Source organism: Sinohyriopsis cumingii, chromosome 4 (assembly GCF_028554795.1).
Source record: "Sinohyriopsis cumingii isolate HCF-2022 chromosome 4, ASM2855479v2, whole genome shotgun sequence".
NCBI lineage: Eukaryota > Metazoa > Mollusca > Bivalvia > Unionida > Unionidae > Sinohyriopsis > Sinohyriopsis cumingii.
In genome coordinates this window covers 134,053,188-134,075,365 of record NC_142964.1, presented here as the reverse complement: position 1 = coordinate 134,075,365, position 22,178 = coordinate 134,053,188, and the positions used below count along the sequence as shown (strand labels likewise).

At 35.0% G+C, this 22,178-nt stretch overlaps 1 protein-coding gene across 2 annotated transcripts in view; it reads left to right on the top strand.

The window, feature by feature from the left end:
* The first annotated feature begins 7,860 nt into the window (after nt 1-7,860).
* The window catches only part of LOC149802123 (protein PRRC1-like), a 49,988-nt gene continuing 35,670 nt past the window's right edge, over nt 7,861-22,178 (top strand). Inside the window, exons 1-3 of one of the 2 annotated variants that reach the window (XM_089956512.1) lie at nt 7,861-7,934; nt 13,852-13,995; nt 18,056-18,189. In XM_089956512.1, coding sequence (XP_089812638.1) covers nt 13,893-13,995; nt 18,056-18,189 — 237 coding nt within the window. In that variant the 5' untranslated portion in view covers nt 7,861-7,934; nt 13,852-13,892. Of the gene's footprint in view, nt 7,935-13,851; nt 13,996-18,043; nt 18,190-22,178 lie in introns of both variants that reach the window. The other variant, XM_089956511.1, reaches the window with a different exon arrangement.

Here is a 22,178-nt window from a genome sequence, read left to right as displayed (position 1 = left end):
ATTTTGATGTGGTAAGAAGAAATGGTACAACACAGACAAAGAGGGCTTGTAAGTTCACATTTCAGTCTGTCTGCACTGTAATGGTAACAACGCAAGAACATAGGGATTATTATGCTACACAGTCCTAGAACAAAACAATGCATCACCCGTTGTAAGCCATTTCATTGGCTATACTTATTTTCTTACCGCGTTCACTTCGAATTGACTTGAGTAGCTATTCAGACAGTGACGAGAATGGCCATGCTTTACTGGGTCTATCCTATAGGCGATTTATATAAAAAATATTTTTAAAAATTAAACTAATGCACGAACAATCGTACCATGGGCGATCCCATGGAAGTTGTGTCCGTCTTATTGCAAAATACATCAACATTTAATTTAACCGTGCAGATCGCTAGAACAAACCTCTGATCATATACATTTTGAAAAGTGTTGTGTGACACGGATTGCCATTGTCGCTTGGTGTCTGCTTTCTTGTTCGAAAAGAGATCGTTTCGTCTTGACTATAAAAATTTAATTTGACTAAGTTTTACGCACTACTTGAACTCATACATTTACGTTGTAGGTGTAAGCCGTCGTTCTCAGTTTTCTGGAAGTTCGTTTTTGCGTTTCTCAGATGTGATACTATTTTTTATGGACCGAACGAAATTTCTTTTGGCGTGAATCAGGACTCGTGGTTTTGTGGCATAATTGGAGAACATTGATGAAAGCTCAGTTATGTCGTCTTCGAAATTGCTGACACGGATCTGAGCTAACACTTCAGGTTTTGTGTGAGGCGATACGGTACATCATTGCCTTTTACTTCCTCAATGAAATCGTTTCATCTTATTGCAAAATTACATTTGACTAGGTTTCATACGCAGCAGGTCCCTGTATATAAGGAGAGTGTCTTAGCGTCAGAGTATTCATTCCGCTCTCAAACGATCACGAAGATGGAAGAGTCAGCACAGATCGACCTGCTGGTCAAATATTTGCTAAAAGTCATACGAAAGCATAATTCACAGGCGAAAGTGGCAACAAAACTTACTCTTTTGGTCGTTGATTTGATGAGAGTCATACGAAAGTGTGTGCTAATGAAGTTTGCTATATCTGCAAAGGTAAATGGGTATTTGTCTCCAAAATACCTGCTTCGTCTAAGAAAGAGAGACAAAAGTCAAGATACCTAATATCGTTGTCAGGGGAAAGGACACTGTAATTCAGAGTGCCCTACGAGAAAAGAGAAGAAACAAAACACAAGACGAAACAGAGAAGAGGGATTCAGAAGAAGAAGAAGAAGAAATTGAAGATGATGAAGAACTTGTGCCAGTAAAGACATGGAAATGGAAAAATTGACAATGTGAGCCGATGCGTTGGCCCTGATGTGAAATTTCATACTACCTTCTAAAAGAGAATAGACCAGAAAGAAAACGTAAGTGTCTCTTGGTCTTGACATTGTATAATAAGGATGGCGTGTTTTATTTTTACTCACACTTTATGAAATTGTGCTCTTTCACCTCTCTCTATCCCTCTGGATCATGTTTTAGTTAGAATTGAAATGGAAGGATGTTTTCCTTCACGCACGCTCTTTAGGCATGCAAGTTCGTAAACAATAGTCAGTCTATTCATCCATCATTTTTGTGTCTTGATGTTTCCTAAAGCACACACTGATGCCATAAAATAACGGGTTAAATGGGTTTTGTAGTGTTGGGAGTGGGGGTGGGGTGGGGTGTAGGTGTTTGGCAGAGTTGGTCATTGCAGGTGAGGGCTTAGGTGCTTTCAAAAAACTTTTTCTTCTTCACTCTTTGTTGATGGAATATAATGGGTTATTTTCTTCACTCTCTGTTGATAGTATATGTAAAGGGTTATTTCTTCACTCCGTGTGGATAGTGTATAATGGTTTTATTCTTCTTCCCTCTGTGGTGCGCGCGCGCGCGCGTGTGTGTGTGTGTGTGCGCGTGTGGTGTGTGTGTGTGTGTGTGTTAGCGTACGTTGTGTAGATCGTATATTTGGTTGTTTTGTTTCTTCCTCCCGAGTGTGGATAGTATATTTGGGGTTTGTTTTTTCCTCTTCCCTCTGTGTGTGTGTGTGTGTGTGTGTGTGTGTGTGTGTGTGTGTGAGTGTGTCTGCGCGCGTATGTTGTGTGTGTGTGTATGTGTGTGTGTGTATTGGTCTCTGTTTGTCCCTATAAAACTCACTTTATCCCTATCAGATACACTCTACCTACCTACCTACAGTAGCGCGTATTCAGGTCAGCCACTTGCAACACTGTTGCCATTTATCCCCTAGTGTTCAGTACAGTGACGTCACTGACGCTGGAAATTTTGAGACTATAAATATCGACTTGGGGATTTCCACATTTTGTAGCTATACATATATACTAGAATTCATAAACAGGAACGTCACTCAAGCTGAGGCTATAAAAAGATAGTGGGATTTTCCAAAGGAAAAACCCACAAGTTGGAGCTATAAATAGATAGTGGGATTTCATAGGAATTTCAGCTGATTATAGATACATAGGTATTTATCCACGATCGTCACAGAAGTTGATATTGTAAGTAGTTACTAATTTTATCCATTTTAGTCTAAACCATTGTAACTTAATTTTCGGGGATATGTTTATTTTCCTTTAAATTCTGGGACAATTTCGTCATTTTAACGTTACTTTTAGTCACATCCATTTTGTCGTTGAGCATTTCCTTGATTATAGCTATTTATAGCATCATTACAATTATGCAAATTTTTGAACACCCCAGCAAGATTTCAGGTCTTGGTAATGCTTTATATATAAATCCCACGCTTGTACTAGTTTATGTATGTTTCTGTCTCTGTTGTGTTTGACCCTCTACCATCATTGTCCCTAGATAGTCCCACCATGTTCAATTCCCCTTGACGCTATACAGATCCACCATGTTCAATTTCCATATGTTAAATTCCCTTGAGGCTACATCCCCCCAGGGGTTTCCGTAATGTTAAATTTCCCATTGTCCCTAGACAGTCCCACGATCTATTCCCCATGTTAAATTTCCCTTGTACGTAAAGTGACCCACAATTTATTCCCATGTTAAATTCCCCTTGTCGCTAGAGTGACCCACGATTTTTCTCCATGTTAAATTCCCCTTGTCGCCAGAGTGACCCACGATTTTTCTCCATGTTAAATTTCCATTGTCGCTAGAGTGACCCAGGGGTCTCTGTAATGCTAATTCCCATTGTCGCTAGGGTGCCCCACTTTACTACTGTTGTTTGCATTTGTAACATGCACAAGAGAGATAATGTTGGCATACCTCTATGCAACTTTTATGTAATGTGGCTGACATTTCTTTGGATACTGTACTTGTGGAAATTGTACATGATCTACGAACACGGTTTAACACAATGGATGATCCCATGTGCTTGACAAATTAACCAGATTTAATCAAAAGTACACTAACTTTAGTAGTTATTAAAATAGGGAAAACGAATTTTGCTGAAGTAGACAATAGCATTTACTGAAAGTGCAATGAATGAATTATAAAATATCTGAAAAATAAAAAAGTTATCGGCTCTGAATCCAGGAAGTGAAAATGACCATGCGGAGCTAGCAGTTTTTTATTTCATACGAGCACATCTTAAGTGAGCCCAAGCTGTATACTCTATAACCTAAATTACACCCATCAATCATAGATCAAAATAAAGGGAATTAAAAGTTCTGTTACCAACACCTAAGATATGCAAATTCTTTATTATATAGCCAGTATAACCAGTGAAGAAATCCTGGGAAATTCTTTTTCTTGAAAATTCTAACCCTATGCAAAATACGAAACTGTAGAGCGCCACCTTAAAGAACCACTGAAGCTGTGTTGTCAACTTATTGAAAAACTTGCCATATTCTGCAGTCAATTTCAAAGATTTTGATATATTATACGTGGTATTTACTTCCAAAATGACAACCATATAGTTAATTTACTATATCCATCTGAAGTAGCTTGAATATAGCTTCATGACGTCAAAACTGTATTCTAACGTCACTGGGAAATGTTTTAATTTTTACTTGAAAAAAGACATTCAAGAGTAAATGCCTATGAAGTATTTGTTTTAATTATCAATTTAAACCTTAAATAATGTATTCTGATCATTTCCTAAGCTGCATACTATATTTTGGTCATGTTTACATTTAAATCAAGAGAGAAAAGTGGGGAAATTCCATAAAGTTTGAGGCAATAGTACGAAAATTGACCAGCATTGGTTTAAGAAAAATAAGTCATTGATGCTATAAGTTCATAACAGTAGACAAAAATATATATTTTTTGTAAATAATTACTTTTTCTTTGGTACTAGTAACCTAATTTGAATCTATACTAATGTTTGTATGCCAAAGAATTGAAATGAAAAGTCAAGGAGAATTAACTCCTGGTGAGACCTTTGGCATTCCGAATTACTTCTTAAACTTAACTTTCGAGGTAGTCTACTGTCGCGGTTAAAACATTATTTGTCATTAAGAAAACAAAAAGTTGTCTTGAATTCCCAATTTTCTGATTTTCAGTTAATAAATTCAGGAGTCCTTCAAGAATCCATCCTTGGACCATTATTATTTTTAGTATATATAAATTGCATCGTAAATGATACACAGTCATCACTAAGATTTATTCGCAGATGATATTACACTATATCACGCCGTGCCATAGCTGCTAAATAACACAGGAACTTGTAAAGTTTGACACTATAATTGTAGATAACCCAAACGAGGCTAGCCAAATCCTAAATTTGGACATTGGTCCCGTCTTTGGCTAGTGACCTTTAACCCGTACAAAACCGAGTCATTAGAGGAAAGAAAAATTCAGATAACCATCGTAAACTGCATATGTCCAGTAAACAAGAAAGATTTCAACATAAGCATTTTTGTATTAAATTGTCTGCTGATGCCGCATGGCGAGCTCATGTCAAGCATTTGTCTAAAAAGCCCTGGGAGAAAGTAAATATTTCAAATAATTTTATATATAGATTGGATCGCCTGTCTTTGGAAAAAAAATGTATAAATCTTGTATTCTATGCTTGACTATACTGATTGTATCTGTAATATGCAAGACAAAGAATCACTTGAACAAATAAATTTGAAGGCTATGAGAACAGTAACAGGTACTACAAAAAGTATGGCTCGGGCATTATTATATGAGCAAACGGGTGGGATAGCCTGTATCATAGATGCTATAAGCATAAATTAACGCAGCTGTTCAAAATGTACCATGGTTTGGCTCCAAAGCACTCACAAGGTATAATTCAGCCGCTAGTTGTTAACAATGATACCGATACCATTCGATCATCCAGTACTTTTCGAGCTCCTTTGTGCTGAACGACACTTTATAAAAAATTATTTCCGCCTTCCATAATTTAACCGTGGCACACGTTGCCATTTGAAATACTTAGTAACACATTCATTCAAAAGTGTAAAACTTTCCTGAATCAGGACGAACATAAAATTCCTTGGTATTATTTTGTTGGTGATCGGATGTATCAAGTTCAGCATACGCGACTGAGAATCAAATACAATAGCTTAAATAATGATTTATTCCTAATCATAAAAAATGTTTTCTTAAATAAAATACTGTTCAAACATGTCCATATATCAGATATATTATGCACCAAAGCAAATGGCAGGAAATCAATGTTCAGCTTGAAGCAAAGCTTTCAAGATAATGAACAGTCACAACATCACTAAACAGGTGAAAAATAGGTAAACAAAAGCTGAACCTATTTTTTGTTTTTAGATGTAGGCAGAAAACTAAATTTTATAGTCAGTTAAAACATAACACATTTGGTTCATTCCTGATGAAATATTGCAAGAAAGCAGATATGGCACATATGGATATTGCACACACATGACAACCATAAACAGTTTCATGATGAACATTTCTCTGAAAAAAGGGTTTACACCTCTTCTTTAGGCCAGGTAAGCATGTATATGCATGCAGTTGCTGAATAGACATTACAAGAATCTTCATGGAACCACCATTTTCCTCACAGTTAATTACTTTCTTTGACAAAATTAGTGATATTATGCACGGCCTAGTTGTTGATTGGTTTAGTAATTTGATAAGGTCAGAAAATGACTCTTAATTTAATTTAATAGAACCTTTAAGTGAGTCCGGCTTTGTTGATTCGGTGTGCACATATATGATATATAAGAGAATTAAATATGCACCAATTCATTCTTCAAGTTATATTCAGTTCTATAAGAGAGAGAGAGAGAGAGAGAGAGAGAATCATTATTTATTTATAACATGTTCATTGGACTAGCAGAATGAAAACCTTTTGTTCTAAAACAGATAGTACCGTGAGGATTATGTGAATTTATTTAAAAAAAACTTGAATACTAAAATAATTGTGTCGGACTTAGTGATATTCTACTTTCGTGGAATTTACGATCAAGTAAAAAAAAAAAGTTGATTATTTGAACCATGATTCTTCAATGGTGGTAGCATAGCACATAAGCACCTTCATTCGGAATAACTTTGGATAGTTTCCGGATTAATGTAAAATTGATAATCCAATTAAGGATACTATTCTTGGAATTCATACAGTGTAAATTACTTTTAGTTATTTTACTCTGATTTCATATTTTAGATAAATAAATGTATATTTTGGAAAATTGAATGCTTGTTGGATTTCACCTTATCTTTTTACTTAGTTTAAGCCCATAGACGTAGCACATACAATGTTTGAATACGGCATGATGATATTCCAATTTAACAACATCCATACAATGTCTGCAGAGGCCCAGTGGGGCTGAGTGGTCTAAGGTAGCCCCTAGACGTGACACATGCAGTGTTTGAATATGGCAAGATGATATTTCGATTTAACAACATCCATACAATGTCTGCAGAGGCCCAGTGGGGCTGAGTGGTCTAAGGTACTCGCCTTTACAGTTCACCTACATTTTACCTGTGGCTGTGGCGCTGGTTCGAGTCTCATGCTCGGCTATCATAGGTATGTGAGAAAGCTTGTCAGTAGCTGAATTCCGTGGGTCAATGGTTCTTTTCATGATTTCTCTGGTTCTTCCTCCACCAGATATACTGGCCGCCATGTATAGCCTTTTATTGTCCTGAAAAAATTAATTAAACCCCAAACAACAATAACAGCAACATTGTCTGAATATGGATGGAGTAATTGATAACTGTCCCATTTAGCAACATTCATACAAGTCGTTTTGTTGCGGTCCTTGTTCTATTTACCTCTAATTGCAAATCCATGTTCTTTGCAACCTTTGACCTAAAAAATCATCATCACAAAAACAGCTACAAGAACTGCTACAATTGACTACTGCTATAAAATATAAGTAATTCCTTTATAAGGATAGCAATATCCATTAATCACAAAATATATCTGGATTTAACATCTGATATTACAACAAATTACATTAGTTCTGAAAAAATATTACTCCAACAAACAATCAACTAAAATCAGATTCAGATGGAACAAGGGGAATATTGAAGACTTTAACAATGAAAGAACGTTCCTATCTAATAATAATAATAATAATAATGAGGACTTTGTATAGCGCCTAATCTTTAGAAACTCTAAGCGCTTTACAACATTATACAACACCTATAAGATAAAAATAAAACACACAGACATATATATATATATATATATATATATATATATATATATATATATATATATATATATATATATATATATATAACATGCATATTTTAGAAATTCATTGAATGCTGTGGTAAAAAGTAAACATCACAGAAAGTTTTGAAAAAGAACAACAACATTTACAGCTAAATAGGAGCTTATATCGAACGCCATTTTATTCTCTTTCCTATGGTTTTATTAGCACTACCCATCTAAGCGTAACGGGTCTATTTTTAGTATGGGAATCACCCTTACACCAAGACAGGAAACGTGGCCGTGACGTCATGAGTTGCCATCTTGGCAAATTGTAAACTGTAAACACTCAAAGAATCTACAAGGTAGTATAAAATGTAGTAATTGAAGAAAACAGCTAACGTTATGGGAAATTATCCAGACTAGTGATACATTATATTAAGCCAAGCAACAGGAAGGCGAACACCTTCGATATAATGGATGGAACGATAAAATGCGAGGTCTACTCCATTGCACAGTGCAGTGGGATTGGATTGATTATAACGTTTTGTTCGTTGGTGCGATAGTTCGTTCCACACAGCATCGCGAATTTTGTCCAGTTTGTAACTCAGTAAATTTTCAGGTCAGCATCATGAAATGTAGTTAAAAATACCCAATTCGTTTCACAGGAAGTATTTGAAACGAATTGGGTATTACTAGCCACATTTAATGACACTGACCTAACGATTTACTGATTAGGATAAAATTTGCGATGCTGTGTGGAACGAACTATAGATAGAATCATACTAATAAAGACCCTTGCTTTTTTAAAAATCTGGTTATAAATCCATGGCTATATGTTGTTGTAGAATTGGACTGTTCATTTTGTTTCTATTGCAGTATAATGTTTAATCTGATAACATGGGCTACTTGTGCAGACGAGTTTTCGTTTTCAACAGAGGCTTGTATCATTGCTTACAGATTATATCACAGTCGTACATATAATATAAAATAATACTATTTTATACTAATGTACGACTGATAGTTAAATTGTAAGCAATGATACGAGCAACTGTGCTATTTTCCTAAACTGTTATGCTGGGGAGGGTCATTGGCTTGCATATTGTACCACTAGACTTGATATGTCACTTGCAATGTATTCCTATTGTTTTGTTATTTCACCAGCAAAATAAACAGTTTGGGATGATATCTGCTATTTGTTCTGTTAGCAGTAACTAAACATAAGTAGCATTTTAATGTTGCAGGTTCACTGCAATATTTAAATATTTATTAAATTTCATAAACACACACACATACACATGCACAGCAGGACCGTTGCAAGTTTGCACAGGACAAAAGAGTGCCATGAGCAATCATTACCATAGGTGCCCCCCCCCCTCCACCCCCCAGATAAAATACTGCCAATTCTGCAAAAATCACCAAAACTCATTGTGGTTGTAGTCCATATCATCCCCATATGATGGCCCAGTATATATATATATATATATATATATATATATATATATATATATATTGCTAACATAGAAATAAAGTAAATTAACTGGGACTTACAAGAATTTGCCATGCATATTTTTTCAGCTTGCAGTTCCAAACATTTCCAGTAGCATATTGCTAGTTTGCCAGTGTTTTACTAAAAATCTAGTAGGAGTAATAGTAGTCAAGTTTCATTACACAATTGTTGGTCTACATGTATGTAACTACAGAAGAATTTGTGAAGTTTTTCATGTATAATCTAACCACGTGTATTCTTTGTGGCTTGGATTGCCAAACAGTTGCCCCATGTCACTGTGAGACAAAACCACTTCCTAGCCTAGCCAAGACTGACCACACACATGCAAATACATATAATTGTATTTTCTCCTTTGCTTCTGGAACCAAGGTGCCTTTAGGACACATGTCTCTATTAATACAGTATATTGGCATTGTTTTCTCCTTTGCTTATGGAACCAAGGTGCCTTTAGGACACACGTCTCTATTAAATACAGAATACAGTATATTGGCAGTGTTTTCTCCTTTGCTTATGGAACCCAGGTGCCTTTAGGACACATGTCTCTATTAAATAGAGAATACAGTATATTGGCAGTGTTTTCTCCTTTGCTTATGGAACCAATGTGCCTTTAGGACACATGTCTCTATTAATACAGTATATTGGCAGTGTTTTCTCCTTTGCCTCTGGAACCAAGCTGCCTTTAGGACACGTGTCTCTATTAATACAGTATATTGGCAGTGTTTTCCCCTTTGCCTCTGGAACCAAGCTGCCTTTAGGACACGTGTCTCTATTAATATAGTATATTGGCAGTGTTTTCTCCAGATCTTATTTTAACATTGGTTCAGCAATTTAAAAGAAAACTAATCACTCTATATATAGGAACCTTTCTTTCAATTCTAATATATCTCTATTGTACAAATTCTTACATTGAACATGTAATAAAAATTGAGAAATAATTTAGTATCAGACATTAATTTAGTATAAAAAGAACTAACAGAATGTACTGCTGTAATTTAAAGCCAATATAAATGGACATGGCAGTGGTGATGTAATAAGTAAGCAATAAAGTGAAAGTGCAAAGGGTCCCATGAACTCCACTCATGATCTCCACTCATGAACTCCACTCATTGGTCTTTATGATCCATTTTATTGGAATGCTAGAGAAAACACTGTATATGTTGTGTCTAAAGCAGATTGCCCTGGCATAAAATTTTAATCTGAAAACTATATAGCCATCTCCTTGATAACTGTACATCCTAAACATATCCTTGATAACTGTATATCCTAAACATATCCTTGATAACTGTATATAATAAACATTTTGAATCGTTAATACAGATACAAAAAGTGCATTTTGTTACACAATATTTTCATTAAATCCTGTATTTTTAAATTTTACATTTTAATTATTCCAATTTAGAATTTAAATGGTTACTTCTATAAATCCAGCAGTATACAGGTCTTTTGTTATCAGCTGGGAGCTGGGTGATTTGCCTGGCTAATTTTACTTAACACCTGGCTACTTACAAAAGAAAACTTTATCCCCATTGGCATAGGTCCCTAGCACTGGACACCTTCTTAGATGACTCACCCTCCAACTTTAATGGAAGTCCATGCTGTACAGCTCAGAATTGGTTGTTGAATGAAGTGGGCTGAACCTACATTGTGTACAGTTTGCTAAAGCAAATATAGGTCAAAATCACAATGAAGTTAACTTTTGAAATAAGTATTGAGAAAATATAAAATTTCTGATCTGGTTGCTTTTGCCAATAACCATGTCTGTGAACCTGATGCTAGTTACCTGATGAAATGAATGGTAATAAAACATTTTAACAAATGGGATTTTTAAAAATATGTTCAACTAAAGAACATTTGCAACAATCTGGTTTTAAGTGTAGCATTTCTGATAGGTATAGGATAATGGGTGGATTGAATTGTAATAGATTGGTACATTTTTCATCAGTTATCATTTTGTAAAAATAGGAAATGAAAATTTTGCATATATTTCACATTAAAAAAAAAACCTATGATCTTTTCTTGATCAAAATTTTTAGTTACTGCACCTTTGATCAACTTTTGTTTCTGTAATGAAAAGGGAGCAAGGTATAGCTGGGTTTTGAATTAAAGACTAAGAAAAATGCTCATTTCAATGACCCCTTGACATTGATATTTGCCCTCTGAAGTTGATCAGATTCACTTCTCAGTCTGATCTAATGGCTTCTGTGTGCAACTGGTCATTGGGTGGGTGGGGTCAAAAAACATCACATCCCCTACTACTGTTTTAGGAAAGGGTAAAAGTATAGCTGTCATTTGAATTAAAACTCCGGTTTTCTGCATTTTAGCCAGACACACACACACTACTAGACCACAGGGTCAAGAACAGTGAGTGGTCTCATACCTAGTCTGCTACACATGAAATTGCTATACATGAAACTGCTATACATGAAACTGCTACACATGAATTTGCTATACATGAAACTGAGGGTAACGTGCTCTTTGTGACCAGGCAAGTCAACATTGTTATAGGTGACAACTTCAAGCATTTTCTTACAAGCGTTCTTATTTCTGTTCTAGTTTGAAATTGTTGAAGCTTTTGTAAATCGTGTTCTTAGTTACCTTTTTTACACTATAAAGCGGAGCACATTTTATGACATTACCCTTTTGTTTGTGTTTTCCCTATTTAGTCTCCACACAGTAATTTGAGTTCTCTGCCATTTACCACATTTAACTTTTATATAGCTTTCATTTGGTGTTAGCAAGAATCCTATCAATGAAGACAATTTACTGATAGAAGGTTTCAGCAGAGTAACCGTATCTCTACATGACATTCCTTGATCAAACGTTGTGGATAGCTTGTACTTGGGATGGGGAAGAAGCTTATTAGTTTGGGTTTAAAAGGTCAAGACAAGTGGTTTCTGCAAATGATATTGGTCCTGGTTGACAGACTTGGACAAAACTGTGTGAATGGCTTGCATATGGAATCACGTATAAGCCTTTTGAATTTTGGGTCAAAAGGTCAGCTATTATTGGTAAAAAGAATATGTATATTGCGATTTTAATTTAGTTTAAACTATTTAACTTAACATATAATGGATGGTTTATATGTTGAGTGAAAAAGAAACCTGATGGTTTGGGGGTCAAAAGGCAAATGTCACTGAGTGCAAGTAGAATTTTTTCATAATAACTTTAATTCTAGACAACATGTGCCTTGATCAGTTGTTTTACTGGGCTTGTAATGCATGTAATTACATTTAAATGCCTATTGATTTTACATTGGTTTGGATTTGTTAGATTTAAGGGCACTTTTAACACATAGGTTAGATTGTTCAGATGAAATGGGAGCTAAGTGTCATGCTGTCTAGCAGTATTACAAGTCAGAATTAACTGTGTGGTAGAAAAATCAGCTTGATATTATCTGAAAGAAATTGAATGTAAATATTTTAGTGATTTAATTGTATGGTGTCTCTTATAAACTTAGAATGTTTAAAAATAATACATAATAGAGACTAAACTTATAAAATATTAAAATAAAAATGGGTCCACAGTTCACAGTATTTAATGTCTTTCAGGCTTTACTCTATTTCATTAAAATAATAATAGGTCTGCACTTCACAGTATTTTAATGTCTTTCAGGGTTTACTCTATTTCATTAAAATAAAAATGGGTCCACACTTCACAGTATTTTAATATCTTCCAAGCTTTACTCTATTTCATTAAAATAAAAATGGGTCCACACTTCACAGTATTTTAATATCTTCCAAGTTTTACTCTATTTCATTAAAATAAAAATGGGTCCACACTTCACAGTATTTTAATATCTTCCAAGCTTTACTCTATTTCATTAAAATAAAAATGGGTCCACACTTCACAGTATTTTAATATCTTCCAAGCTTTACTCTATTTCATTAAAATAAAAATGGGTCCACACTTCACAGTATTTTAATGTCTTTCAGGTTTTACTCTATTTCATTAAAATAAAAATGGGTCCACACTTCACAGTATTTTAATATCTTCCAAGCTTTACTCTATTTCATTAAAATAAAAATGGGTCCACACTTCACAGTATTTTAATGTCTTTCAGGCTTTACTGTATTTCACCAACAAAACTAGTAAATGCAGGAAAACTTGCAAAGGTAGTGTAAACAAATAGAATAGAAAAGAAAACCTTACGAAGTGTTGATAAAGACAGTGCACTAAATGGTTTTGTTTACAAACATTCCAAACCTCTGTAACTAACTTAACCCTTTCCTTCAAATTGTCTTAATGCTGAACGACAGCTCACTATATGTGTCTGTTGCTATGTTAGTATAGCATGCAACTTTCTGACAGTGTCCATTATGGCTGGTTGGGAATATATTGCATACTTAAAGATTTTAGAATCAATATTTAGTGCCTGTGGTTTCTATCTAAGTATGAAATGATGAACAGCAATATTTTTCTTTTTTTGTATGTGAAGTTTTGACCTCCAGGCTGTAGGTATGTAAATTCTACTCAGTTGGGCTTCAAATTCAGTGCTTCATGTAATTGTCACATAAGTTGTTTGGGCCTATTGTTTTTTCATTTTGTTTATTAAACATTTTGTCATGATTACTGACATGGTCTTGAGATAAACTGATCAGAAGATTTAGATTCCTTAATTCCACCTGCAAAGATAGCTACATACATTTGCATTTTGAGGGAATTTGAATGTTCTATATCTCTAGCACTCGGTGACTGCAGACATTGCTTGTAATGTTGGTAATAGTCTAAATTGATATTTTATATTGACCACAGAATATACTGTTATATTTCAGCGTCACATTTGTCTGTGATTACTCCTGTCAGTGGTGCCAAAATGATGGAAGAATCATCTGATGAGTCAACAGAAATCATCACAAAGGAGGAAGCAGAACAGGCAGAACAGCAGCATCAGGCTGCACAAATAAAACCTCCAACAGGTAACTCAACATACCTGCATTGCTCAAATAAAAGCTCCAACAGGTAACTCTACATACCTGTATTGCACAAATAAAAACTCCAACAGGTAACTCTTCATAAGTGTATTGCACAAATAAAAACTCCAACAGGTAACTCTACATAAGTGTATTGCACAAATAAAAACTCCAACAGGTAACTCTACATAAGTGTATTGCACAAATAAAACCTCCAACAGGTAACTCTACATAAGTGTATTGCACAAATAAAAACTCCAACAGGTAACTCTACATAAGTGTATTGCACAAATAAAACCTCCAACAGGTAACTCTACATAAGTGTATTGCACAAATAAAAACTCCAACAGGTAACTCTACATAAGTGTATTGCACAAATAAAAACTCCAACAGGTAACAATACATATATTTTTTTCTTGCATTCAAAGCATCTACTGTTGTTGGTCTAGACATCAATGCCAAGATTTCAGATTACAGTTATGAAATTTGATGTGTATATTCATTGTGGAGGGTACTACTATTTATCATAGGTAAAAACCATCTTTTCACACTAAATCAACTGTACTGGAACTTTTCATTGTCTCACTAAAGCATGTAAGATACAGCATTCTGCAGAATTCGTTTGATATTGATAACAGATGGACAGTAAATTTGATTTTCGATATAACCAAGATTAATGCGTTTTATGCATTAAAACTATGTAATACCTGTTGTTGTTGTTGTTCTAGGGTTTAATGCCATTTTTCAGCACAAGATAGGCTATACATGGCAGCCAGTGTAACTGGTAGAGGAAGAACCCTGGAAAACCCAGGGAAGAACCACCAACCCATGAGAAGCTACTGGCAGGCTTTCCCACGTACCCATGCTAGCCGAGCCTTGGACTTGAACCATGCAGACAGGTGAGATGGCAGTAATCTGGAACGGTGAGCACTTGAGACCACTCGGCCACTCGGGGGCCCTGTAATACCTGTCTAAACATGCTATCCACTTATGTGGTCTCTGTTAACAGTAAGTGCAGGTAGAGACCATTAACAGGGAAGCATCAAACTTTTGTTTGATATTTGTAGAATAAAGTAAAATATGTGTACATTTCCAACTTTTGTTGGCTATTAACTCTGAACTTGAAAGTCGTTGGCATGGATCTAAAATTTTGATTTTGAGCAGTTGTTGATTGACTGATTTCATTAACAGAAAGGAAATTTGTGATCAATTTACTTTAATGGGGTTCCTGAGAATGTTCTACTCTTTACTGTTTTCAATGTCTGCATGTATGTTCTGAGCACCTACATATGCAGCCTGATGCAGAATTTTGGGTCTCTTAAGACTGGCGGTCTCTGAAAGGGTTTAGCGGCACATGCCTTATTGAATGCACACCTCTTTTGGTCTGAAATGCATAGAGATAGCCTGTTCTAGTTCTGTGTCTCGGTCAGAACATGCAGCAAGAGAAGTGACTAGTAAAATTCACCATGAACATTGTCATAACTTAATCATCATTGATGCCTGATGCAGCATTACCACTTAACTTTGAGGAACAACTCAGTCTCAGAAGTCTATCTTGTATTTTATTTGGTGTGACCATCCTGAGAGGGAAAGAATGATCCTTCAGAGTGGAAAGTTCCAGTATACACAAAGTGAGCTTGTCTTCTATCATGTATATATACATGTTGGGAAAACTACATGAGATTGTCAGCATGTACTTATTATGATGACCTTTAAACCTCATAAAATTTACAAATGTACTAATTTTTGAGCACACAGTGTGAGTATTATGTCAATTACAGTATATGGCAGATACATTTTAAACTGAAAAAATAATAAATTTTGGCTTACATATAAGGTTGAATCAAGGAAGCTCAGTTGTGAAAATCATGCTAAAATTGAAACTTTAAAATGTTGAAATCTATGCAGTCGTAAACACAGAGAAAAATGCAAATTTCCATTAATCATTCACACATTATTTTCAAGAAATGTAGAACTTAACCTGATTTGCTCCTATACAGTGTTGCTTTTCTGGACTACCATTTCATTTGGTTCAGAAGGGATGATAGCTATGGAATGTCCACTGCAGTCACTTTCAACTGAATGTGGTTATACATTCATTTTTAATAAAAATTTGCCCCTAGTTTAACTGACCAGCATTTTTCAGCTATCATCACTCTTCAAACAACTGATATTGTGGTCTGCTGGGTTTGGAAAAATGCAACCACATCATTGTGCCATGATTTACCTCGACAAGCAAGAAGGAAAAAGGCATCAGAGTAAGGATCTGGTAAAATAAAGCAATTACACTAAAATCTGTGTAACCATGTCAATATGGGCTGCTAACTGTGTGAGATGTCTTTGAAAATTTGGCCTCCAGTAACCCTCTTAATACTCTTCAGACAGAGCTAAACAGGACTAATTGTTATAACAGTCTGACATCCACTCCCCCATCATACATATCAGGGTTGACAGCTTTCAATATAGCAATACCATACCATATTGTACCATTAGATTATAATCTATGCTGTTTTGTTCTGTTGATGAATTTGATCAATAAGGACAGTAATAATAGAAATGCCAGCACATTATACTTATGCTGACTCAGCTTATGCTGACTCAGAATTCTTTATTATATTTTTGTACGCAATAAGTTTTGTACTGTATGTATTTATGTACGGGGTATTGCAAATTGTAAGAAAAACTTTGAAACATGAGTGATTGACTGTATGATGTATTGCAAATTAGTTATGAATTTTTATTTGCAATTGTAAGAAAAAACTTTGTTGTTGTTGTTGTTGTTTTAGGGTTTAATGCCATTTTTCAGCACACGATAGGCTATACATGGCGGCCAGTATTAATGGTGGAGGAAGAACCCGGGAAAACCCCAGAAAGAACCACCGACCCACGAGAAGCTACTGGCAAGCTTTCTCACATACCCACATAGGCTGAATCCGAGACTCGAACCCACGCAGACAGAGATGAGATGGCAGTGATCTGTAACGGAGAGCGCTTTAGACCACTCGGCCACAAGAAAAAACTTTAAAGCCAGTGATTGACTTTATGGTGTATTGCAGATTGGTTATGAATTTTATATGCAGCTGTAAGAAAAAACAACTTTGAAACATGAAGTATAAGATGAGAATATCAGTATTTTTACGTTTAACACTAGTGGGGAAAAATCGTTACATTCGATATTTAACACTAGTGGGGAAAAATCGTTACATTATGTATTTAACACTAGTGGGGAAAAATCGTTACATTCAATATTTAACACTAGTGGGGGAAAATCGTTACATTATATATTTAACACTAGTGGGGAAAAATCATTACATTATATATTTAACACTAGTGGGGAAAAATCGTTACATTCGATATTTAACACAAATGGGGAAAAATCATTACATTATTTATTTAACAGCAGTGGGGAAAAATCATTACATAATATAGCACTCACTTCTGTTCTGATTTTATTTTTAGTTACTTTGTTGATGCTCTATTTTTAGAATCCCCAACTATGACCGTATTGGCACTCCATTTTCCAACATTAAGAGGGAAAGTGCCCAAATTTACCAAATCCTGGATGCAAATTTATTATGCCTACTAGTAATTAATACAATTTGGCATGGATGCTTGACATGATTTCTCTAGAAATTGAGAAATGCTATGCCATTAAACTTTCCATCACACAGCATTCATAGCCTTTTGGTTCATTTAGATAAAAATGTAAAAAAAAAATGGTTGTTAAATTTAGGAAAGAAAGATAACAAAGAAACTGACCATGTGTTGATATAAACTTTTTGTCTGAAAATTCTTTGTTCATTCCATTGTTTACTTTAAATCAACTCAGGATCTGGGAACTGACATATACATAACAAAATTGTTTTCATCAGTTTATGGGTTTTTAAAATAAAATAAAATATAAAACTTATACAGTATGTTGATTGCATCTTATCCATAGCAGGACATGAGTAGTAATGTATGAAGGTTCCCTATTCTAAATATTTTTTGTCAAGAACTTTGATCTATCATAAACATGTTTTTTTTAGAACATTCTTTAAACTGTACTTTGCAGTAATCTCTCCAGGTATCCCAGGTAGCACACCAGGATCTACGATTCTGCCACCTGCACCTCTTCCAGTCTTCCAGAGTGGCCCCCCGTCTACAGTAACTGCAAGGGTAGCTCAAGTTCCAGTCACACCACAAGCACAAGGGTCAGCGGTTGGTAATCCTCAATCTTATTCTCTGATAGGAACAAATGATTGTCATAATCGTATTGGTGCCATATAGTCTCTGTATAGAAAACAGTAACCTTTACCTGGAACTTAATGTTTATTTTTGTTGTCATTTCAAGCTTTTTTTGTCATAATAAAAAAAATCTCAAGTTTCACATTTACATAATTTGGTTGTGGTAATGTCTGCAGAAGTATGTATTGTGTGCATTAGGGTTGTCAAACTTCTACACTTTTGTTCTGTAGCTTTAGGAACATTTTGTGGTCAAAATTCTCCACATTTAATATCACTTAGGGGTGAAATGATTCATTGATATATTGATGCATCAATACATTTGCTGTAACCATACACAAAAGAGACTGAGAATTGATACAAATTGATCATGAATAATTATTATTAGTTGGCTTTGTTATTTCTTAAATTTAGAATATATATGAAATAGCATTTGCAGTAACAGAAACTCATTTTGTTTGTAAAACTGAAAAAGACTATTGAGAATATCACTTGTCATCTACAAATTAACACAGAGTGACATGGTTCATAATCTGTACCCCATCCCAATTCCATGCTAATTATCTTAACCCAGCAGCATGTTCAGGATAAAGGATACATTCCAAATATGTTCCATGTGTGTAATGAAGTACTTTACTCATCATTTAATAACCACGTTTATGCGAAGCTTTTATGTTGAGTTTTATCTAATGTCTACTTTCATTGTTTTCAAAGCTACACTACCATTGTGTCACAAGGTGAAATGTGTAAGATTGAATTCTCATTGGTGGTTAGTGCTTGTTCCGGTCCAGGTTAAACAATAAGACCAATCAAAAATTAATGTAGCTGATTCCCTGCATGACAAACCAAAAGTACTGACAAAGCAACAAAGAAACTTCACACAAAAATTCATTATTTGATATGTAAAGTTGTTAAACACTGCCAGGGTGTGTGATTGCATTAATCATGCAAAACTGCAGAACTCCCGCAAATTGGTTGAAAGTCCTGCATATGAATATGTACTCGCTGAAGTATAAAATTTTTATCAAAACGTTCTTGTTGCGCCATCTGTTTTTTGGGTAGGCAACTGTTTACAAATCTGGGTTCTTCAAGAATGAAATGAATGGTTGTTAAACTAAATTTGATTGGCATATTGTGCCATGGAGTAAGCATTGTGCCATGGAGTAAGCGTTATGGCATAGTTTGAACCTACATGGTCCATCTTCAGATTACTATTCATGCGGCAAATACTGGATGATGATAGTGATGGTGACATTAATTTTTAAATTTATGAAGTATTTCGGATTATTGGAGCTGGGAAAGTGAAATGGCGATACCACTGAGTGATATTGAGACTGAAAATGGTGTCAAATACGAGCTAGATGTACATGTTGGATGGATAAAAATAGACAGCATGCCAGTCAATCTCCCTTTCAGCATTATTTAGAAATGTAGAAAGGGCAGAACACACAGCTTAATTAAAATACAGACAATTTAAAAGTTGAATGCAATTTAGCCCTGCGAATCCAAGGCTACAAAACCATATATCCCTATCAAGGTTAAGATATACTGGATAAATGAGAATGAAAAAATGAAATTAAGAAATAAAAATATGTATTTGAATACCTCTGTCTGCACAAGCAGACTGGGGCATTGATGGACTAAAAATCATAATACAGGATTATGTAACAGACTATGGCATTGATGGACTAAAATCCTAATACAGCATTATGTAACAGACTATGGCATTGATGGACTAAAATCCTAATACAGCATTATGTAACAGACTATGGCATTGATGGACTAAAATCCTAATACAGCATTATGTAACAGACTGGCATTGATGGACTAAAATCCTAATACAGGATTATGTAACAGACTATGGCATTGATGGACTAAAATCCTAATACAGCATTATGTAACAGTCTATGGCATTGATGGACTAAAATCCTAATATAGCATTATGTAACAGACTATGGCATTGATGGACTAAAATCCTAATACAGGATTATGTAACAGACTTAGGCATTGATGGACTAAAATCCTAATACAGCATTATGTAACAGGCTATGGCATTGATGGACTAAAATCCTAATACAGCATTATGTAACAGACTATGGCATTAATGGACTAAAATCCTAATACAGCATTATGTAACAGACTATGGCATTGATGGACTAAAATCCTAATACATCATTATGTAACAGTCTATGGCATTGATGGACTAAAATCCTAATACATCATTATGTAACAGACTATGGCATTGATGGACTAAAATCCTAATACATCATTATGTAACAGTCTATGGCATTGATGGACTAAAATCCTAATACATCATTATGTAACAGACTATGGCATTGATGGACTAAAATCCTAATACATCATTATTTAACAGATTATGACATTGATGGACTAAAATCCTAATACAGCATTATGTAACAGTCTATGGCATTGATGGACTAAAATCCTAATACATCATTATGTAACAGACTATGACATTGATGGACTAAAATCCTAATACAGCATTATGTAACAGACTATGCCATTGATGGACTAAAATCCTAATACATCATTATGTAACAGACTATGACATTGATGGACTAAAATCCTAATACAGGATTATGTAACAGACTATGGCATTGATGGACTAAAATCCTAATACAGCATTATGTAACAGACTATGGAATTGATGGACTAAAATCCTAATACAGCATTATGGAATATATATGAAATCTGGCATAGAAGTCAGTAAATTACTGATTCAAGAAAGTGAAACTTTGGCAGAGTTTATGTTAGTGAAAAATTGTATTTTGGAGCAGATGTATCCAAACTATAATATCTATGAGCTCAGGAAAATTGTAAATAACGGTCATAAAGGTCAGTTTCCCAATCTATTCAAGCTTACAAACCTAGCCATGTGTATGCCCCTTCAGAAGGAAGCACAGAAAAATATTCATCAACATATAAGGAATATGCTCAGAAACAGTTAACATGTTAATGCTTATACAACTAGCTGTGACATCTTTAAAAGATTTTGATTCCAGTAGAGCTCTAACAAAGTGAGCAGAAATAAAGAGAGACAGCTGTTGAAGTGTTAGGTAAATATTGAACTTTGGCCTTTTCCTCCTCCATATCCTTTTTTCTACACCCCCCTTATTTTGGTGACAAAGGGGGAGATATAATTCTGGGAGCATCTCTCCTTGGGGCCCCATGTGGCCGAGTGGTCTAAAGCGATCTCCGTTACAGATCACTGCCATCTCACCTCTGTCTGCGTGGGTTCAAGTCTCGGATTCGGCTAATATGGGTATGTGAGAAAGCTTGTCAGTAGCTTCTCGTGGGTCGGTGGTTCTTTCCAGGCTTTTTCCGGGTACTTCCTCCACCATTAACAGTGGCCGCCATGTATAGACTATAGTGTACTGAAAAATGTCGTTAAACCATACAACAACAACAACAACAGCATGTCTCCTTAAATTATATATTTGGAGCAAATTTGGAATGTCTCTCTTTACTCAAAGATATTTAAACAGTGACTGAAGGTGCCTATGGAATAGATAAAATTAGCACAGAATCAGCGAGGGTCAAGTTTCAAACCGCTCAAGTTCTAGGTGTTGTCAAAGGTTACCTTCTTTACTTAAAAAAAAACACCCCAAAAAATACATGTGGCTGCAGCAATTTCTTGTATCCACAGGAAGTACTTCTTCAAGATTAAATTTTCTTTGCACAAGTAAATCACATTATTTCTTCAGTTTAGCAGTTAACATTGTAATGTCTTCCTGGTTTATGTCTTCCAAGTTTAAGTGAGACATGAAATTGGAAATAAAGTGTTTTTAAAGTGTTCATGCAGTGCAAAACAATGGGTCTGGTGGCTAAAGTGAGTTAAATTTAGCCTGCCTGAAATGCATAAAACTTCCAATAAAACTCACTGACAACCAACAGGTAGTCTGTTGAAAGTAATTTTGTGTCCTTGTCATCGATGAGAACTGCAT